The 6279-nt window shown below is 41.5% G+C and overlaps 1 protein-coding gene across 1 annotated transcript; it reads left to right on the forward strand.

Moving 5' to 3' along the window:
- Nucleotides 1-4034: 4034 nt before the first annotated feature.
- On the forward strand, nt 4035-4747 carry LOC119655495. Its single transcript, XM_038061397.1, has 2 exons — nt 4035-4261; nt 4346-4747. Exons 1-2 carry the CDS (start codon nt 4106-4108, stop codon nt 4589-4591), a joined length of 402 nt encoding a protein of 133 aa, XP_037917325.1. The 5' UTR covers nt 4035-4105; the 3' UTR covers nt 4592-4747.
- Nucleotides 4748-6279: the final 1532 nt, after the last annotated feature.

The raw sequence follows: 6279 nt of genomic DNA on the forward strand, positions 1-6279 counted from the left end.
ACTAGGGTTACTTAAGAGACAACAAAAATGTGGCCTCGAGTCCCTTCACAAAAATTTTCGACTGTCAATAGAAATTCAAATTTCTCCATGCGGCTGCGTGACTCCTTGCCTTCAGAGTAGACTTGACAGTCAATGACTGGATGCAAAAACTAGTTCTGGGCCCCACCATTGTGGATTCAGAACCTCGACGAGCCAGTCTGTCAGCTTTTTCATTACCATCGATGCTTGAGTACCCTCGCACCCACGTCAGGAATGTTGCCTTCAGTCGGACAAGATTCAGCAGCACCTAATGACAACTCCACACCAACTAGCTTGATATGTCGTTGCTGTTTAGTGCTAATAATGCTGCACGACTGTCGGAACAGATTCGAATGAAGCGACCCCTCCATTTTTCGGGCAAACATTCTTCTGCTGCATATGGCATAAATCTCCGCCTGGAATAAGGTCGTCATTTTTCCGAGCTGTCAAGCCAGTTCCATAATCTGATTTCCCGAGAACACCCCTGCACTCGACTGACCCGTCGGTGAAGATTTATAAATCTGTAATCCCAAAAGATTCCTGGTCATTTATCGGTCATTCTTCTCTTTTGGTGATTACATGGGAATATGTCTTTTCGAAGGCGAATTTGGAAACCATATGATCGGCGGGCATCAGAGCCACCTGATGTTTGCCAAGAAATTTCCAGATGGACGCATGACCGCATGATTGGCCGCCTTTCGGTAGCTCTTCAGTGGACACATCATCGAAATGTTGCAACTATTATAAGCTAAGATTGACACTGGGGATGGGTGGGTTTTGAAAATTAGGATGAGGAGTAGTTACCAGTGTAGAGGACTACTTTACCATCGGGGTCATAAAGGAGGTTTCAGGTATGAAGAGATAAGGTGATTTGAGGGAACAGATGGGTTCGTGGAAGATTTTCTTCGACGATCTCAATCCGCATGGCTTAGAAGATAAGGGAATTAGGATGGTTTTGAAATTTAGTGAGGAAGTTGAGGGCATGGCGGGCTAGGACGGCGTCGATGCGGGGCGTTTGGAAGGTGCTGTAGAGGATCTGGTTAGAAATGTATTTGAAGCGGTCTTAATATTTGTAGGTGTTGGGGCAGTGGCGTAGGATTCTGCGCTCTTTGAGTCGGAGTCGTTCGAATTGGGTAGGGGAGCTGTCAGACCAGAAAATGAAGCGGAAAATGTGTAGGGGACGGATAAGCTGTTTATAGTAAAACGCCTTGACTTTCAGAGGTGTTGGGGTCTTGTATTTCAAGATTGGGTAAAGGGATTTGAAGGCACCAGTTGCACAGCTTAATGCTTTCGTGATATGTGGAAGTGGGATAGGCGGGAATTCATAGTCACCCCAAGGTAGGACTTCATTTACGTTTGGAATTGGGGCCTTGTGGATTTTGAAGGATAGGGTTGATACTCTTCATTTTCGGCACCATCCTTATGTTCCCGCAGAATACAATGGTTTCACATTTCTGTGAGTTTAAGGAAAGTTTCAAGTGGGTGAAGTACCGGTAAAGCTCGTCCAAATAGGCGGGCATCACCGGCCGGGCTGTATTTAGTGGAGATGTAAGGGAAATGAGGTCATCCACGTACTGGAGGATACGGATTGGGTTTGGGTGTGGGGTTGGTTTAGGTAGGTCGGCGGTGAACAAGGAAAATAGGGTAGCATAGAGGATTGAACCTTGAGGGATACCAACCGCAGCCAGGGTTTGTGGTATGATCTCGTTTTGTTGTCTATTCTGTGTGCTTCAACATAATTTGTTATAATGTTGTATTTGCAAGCCAGCAGAAACTTTCTAAAGGCGACAGTGCCACTTTAGTCATTGAGGTACCTCAGGTTCCCTCGTATCTGTTGCCCCAACGAAAAGTGGTATTAATACTGACCCGCGTACCCTAGTTTGTTCCACGAAGTTCCGATGAGATCCTAAAAGCTAATATCAGTCTAGAGGTCCCTTCAAACTACTCTCCCCTAGCATCTATGATATAATTCGCCTTTCACCCGAAGATAGTGGAACGTGTAGCACTATCGATCACCAACCGAATCCATCAAACTTTCCACACCATCGCAAGCTGCGCGCAACATCATTTCGGACTTCTCTTCTACTCAGTCAAACGGCCCGGTGCTGCAAGTTGCTTCTCCAACAAATTAACTCTTTGTATCCAAGCGTCGGTGACTTGTAACCAACCTGCTCGATTTCACCAACTTGGTGGACAAATATCTAAATTTTCGATATGAGGTGTGCATTATCTGCGCAGATTTTTACAACCATTTGACTCTGTTAATTACAGAATACTTCTATGCAGAGGGGAGTCTGCATTCACCTATTTAACCGTCTCGGCAACGATTTTTTTTGGCTACATATACCGTTCCTTTGCCTCCTTCTCTGGTGTGCCACAGCGGTAAGTTCTAGGTCCACCACTATTTTTTATTTTTCATCAACGACGTACCCCCTCCCCTTCCATGCTCGCTTTACGCCTATTACTTTAAGTTCTGCTTATATGAAGTTTTGCCAATAGACTGTGTGTCTTTAAAGTCAATTTTAGACCCTCTGGTTCTCTAATAATCTGTTAATAATTTGGTAGAAAATATCAACAATCCTCCTCATCTACCAATCTGTTTTTCTTCGCGACCACCATTTATTATTCATGGGTACGAGTCCTTGGATGGAACCCAACTTTCAATGATCAAGTTCGTTTCGACAAACATTGCTTGGATGTCATCAATCATCATCTTTCGCACCTCTACTGATTTTGCGTCCATTCACATTCCCTTAACACTTTTCAACTCCCTTGTTCGAAGCATTCTTGAGAATTGCTCCGTGATCTGGCCCCTTTGCTGTAAGTACGATTGTGTTGCCCTTAAAAATTTCAACGCCAGTTCTCCCAATCCCTCTTCTTTGAGAAAAACTACTGACATCACCTTCCTCTATTCTTCCAAAATCTTACAGGACTCCCACAAAAGGAGGCACTCGTCATTTACATGGCATTAGGACGCCAAGGAAGTGAGGGAACCCTAAAGGGCCCTTCCTCCGATCTTCAAGAGAGCCTTAGGAAGATCTGAAAAAGACGAAACATCGATTCAGGATCTGATCCTCCGTGGATCTTCACCTGGCACCTGGGGTTCTGGGTCTCACGATTCCACGCGTACGCATGACATGTGAAATCCAAGAGGACACAATTATAGTGAGAATTTCAATGTAGAGAGAAACTTAGACAAATCCTTGAAGGAACAATGTTGTTTTAAATTAAATAAAAAAAATCAGTGTAAGGGTCCGCATGAAGGTGAAATTTTTATATAGAACAAGCGGTGACAAATGGAAAAAATCTAACCTTTTTTGAAGATCGGTCCTTCTAGCACTGATTTTCCACTTTAGTAATTAATCCATTATCCATCGATTATCCACAGTTTTTTTCTGAGTAATGAAAATCCTGGGACAGGGACAATAATTATATTTATAAACGAGAATTTGAAAGTGGTTTTATTGTCTTCCGAATAATTACTCTACAACCGAAGTAGTTATTGCCATCTGGGTTTCATTATAATTAAGGAAGCTTTTAAGTGGCAGTTTTGCATCCTGGTCTTCCATAAAAGAAAAAAGCTAATAAAACGGGAAATTTCCCTCATATGGAACAAAATAGGAAAGTTCATACAACGTTTCCTTAAGACACTTTACACTATCCTTCAAGAACCTCTTTCCCTGGAAACGTGTTAATTCAGAAACTGAACCCACAATGATGAAAACATACCCAAACATACCTGGCATCCTTGCCTCATGCCGTCTTCAGTCAAATAAATATTTCTCGTCCTTTATTTACCAACAACAAAAGGACTCATTATGCAAATGCGCCGTGGCTAGACAGCTTACCTCATGCCTACCTGGATGGCAATTTCATCAATGAAAACAGGATTATAATGGGAGAACCTGTTCGGGTTTTATTATTTGTGGACCAGAGTTTAGTTAGGGTTTCTTTGGAAGGGATGAAGGTACTTCAAGCATAAGGTATAAAGGGAACTATCTAAATTTTTAAATTCAATTCATATTTGTTAGTCTCTAAGAGCGAATGGTAAGAGGATTTCATCGTCCTTTATCCTCAGAACGCTAACATGACTTATCTGAAAGGATTCTGCATTAAAATATTTTTGGCGGGGGTGATTATTGCTCATGTGGCCGCTTTTTATTCCCCAAAATCGACTCCAACGCTAAATTTAAATTATTTAGAGTTTTCGGTGGACAAGTGCCGACGTAGGTGCCTTTTCAAAGTAAGTATTGGAGTGAATTTTCTCAGAGTTTTGGGGAGCTCAAAAAAGTAAAAAAATCTAATTTCGTTATCATTTTTTTTCTAGTTTTCTTCGGAACCACCAAGACAGCATAGACGCCACAGTTGTGGAGCACGCCAGGATTGCCTAATGTGTTGGGACTACTGCAAAATGGTTCCTTTGGCGTACTCTCACGTTCCCATGGGACCAAGGATTGTCAGTGATATGTGCAATGATCGAAACTTCTGCATGCCAGGATGCAAGTTTGCATGCAAGCAGTTTAAAGTGAAGCTTGTATCTGAGATTGGTGCTAGTGATACAAACAACCTTTGAGGCCAGCGATATGGTTATTAAAGAAATTGGATTTTCAAGGACGCTGAGTTTGTAGTTTTTTATTATTGGAGTTATTGTGAGCCTAAAATTTGGAAGAAAAGTCATCAATTAAACTAAATCTTTGCAAGAGCTAATAAACCTATGTAAAGTGGTGAATATTTCGTTTGAATAACCTGACTATCCGAGGGTTTCCTATTGTGGAAAGTATTTTAAAATTCTAGCACTAGTTACTTCTCAACCACAATAGTAATTGTGCAGTAGATACCAAGTTCTTTAAATTCGCCATCCTTTTCGCAAAAAAAATCCTTAATAAATCTCGATATTTTCCTCTGTCGTCGTCTAGGATCTAAAACCCATTTCGGACCTTGATCTTCAGGATATCCTTCCTCGAACCACCTCGATTCATCAATCATGTCCTCCACTTTTGAAATCGGAGCAGAACCAAGCGCAGTTCAACTCATGGTTGTATCTGATTTGATAGGTGGTCCTCTCATTTCATTCCTCTTATCCGTCTCAGGACAGGACCCTCTTCTCGAAGGTATTAACCAATTTTATTCGGAAGTTGATGTTAGGGTCTATATTTCACATAAGTAACATAGCACAGGTCTTATGTTATTATAGTTCTGTATACTCGGAGCTTTGCTTCCCTGTGTATGCAGCTGGCTTTCAAAATTAGGAGGACCGAGTAGAAGGCTCTGTTTGCGAGCTGAATTCGGCGTTTTATTCCGTCATTTTTCATCACTTGTACGCCTAAGTTTTACTCATCAATTGTTATATTTTGTCTAATGGACGTCATTTTTCTCGTTTACGTCATAATTTTCGCCTTGTTTTCGTTAATTCGTAGACCAACTTCGTTTACTGTTTTATCGAAGTGTGAAAGTTCGCGCCATGATATTTATATCGTCCGCATATGAGACGATTTGGCTTATAACCTGGTCCTGTACCAAATTGAACAGTAGGGGTGCCAGGTTTTCTCCTTGTCTGAATCCGACCCTTATATCAAATGCATCTTTCATTGACTCTGACCGGCGCTGTTATGTAGGTGCCACTCTGATATGGCTTACCAGTTTGGCTGGAATTCTCAAGTTAAACATTACTTTGTTCAGTACATTTTGGTCAATACTGTCATATGTCTACTTTTATCGTCAAATCAGTCATTTCTCCTACGCCGGTCATATCAAATACCATCTATAGGCAGGGCCCCTGAAATCCTTGAGAATAGGACCTAATCGTTCTTTCAGTTCTCCCTTATATCATTTTTTAGCTTTACCACTTCAAATTTTCTAAATGGGTTGGTTCTTATTCCGCGGGTCTTAAAAAATCGGCATCTGTAGACGCCTTTTATCATGTAGGGATGGGAGTCATAGTTTGCTCCTTGATACGATCTTACGTCGAAGATACTGGAAGACCATCGTTTGGTGATGAAAACGCGGTCTATTTGGTTGCCATTTGATTGCCATCTGAGGACGTTCATGCTCATGTTTTCATAAGTTTGTGCCTTCGTTTCTGTGGTATCAATCCTGTCCGAGGCTATTCATCCTGTTTTTTTTTGGCATTGAACTTTTTGGTTGTCTTCAGTGTTTGAATGAAATGAAAAGATTGTTTTTTTTTAACTCAATATGATTGTAAGCACTGAAGAAGGGAGCAACTGACTCCGGAAATATCAATATCTGCCAATAAATACCATA

Source organism: Hermetia illucens, chromosome 4 (assembly GCF_905115235.1).
Source record: "Hermetia illucens chromosome 4, iHerIll2.2.curated.20191125, whole genome shotgun sequence".
In the NCBI taxonomy this organism is placed as follows: Eukaryota; Metazoa; Arthropoda; class Insecta; order Diptera; family Stratiomyidae; genus Hermetia; species Hermetia illucens.

Coding starts and splice junctions, on each gene's coding strand:
- LOC119655495 (XM_038061397.1), top strand. CDS start 4,106: ATGACTTATCTGAAAGGATTCTGCATTAAAATATTTTTGGCGGGGGTG. Junction 4,262..4,345: donor GACGTAGGTGCCTTTTCAAA/GTAAGTATTGGA, acceptor TTTTTTTTCTAG/TTTTCTTCGGAACCACCAAG.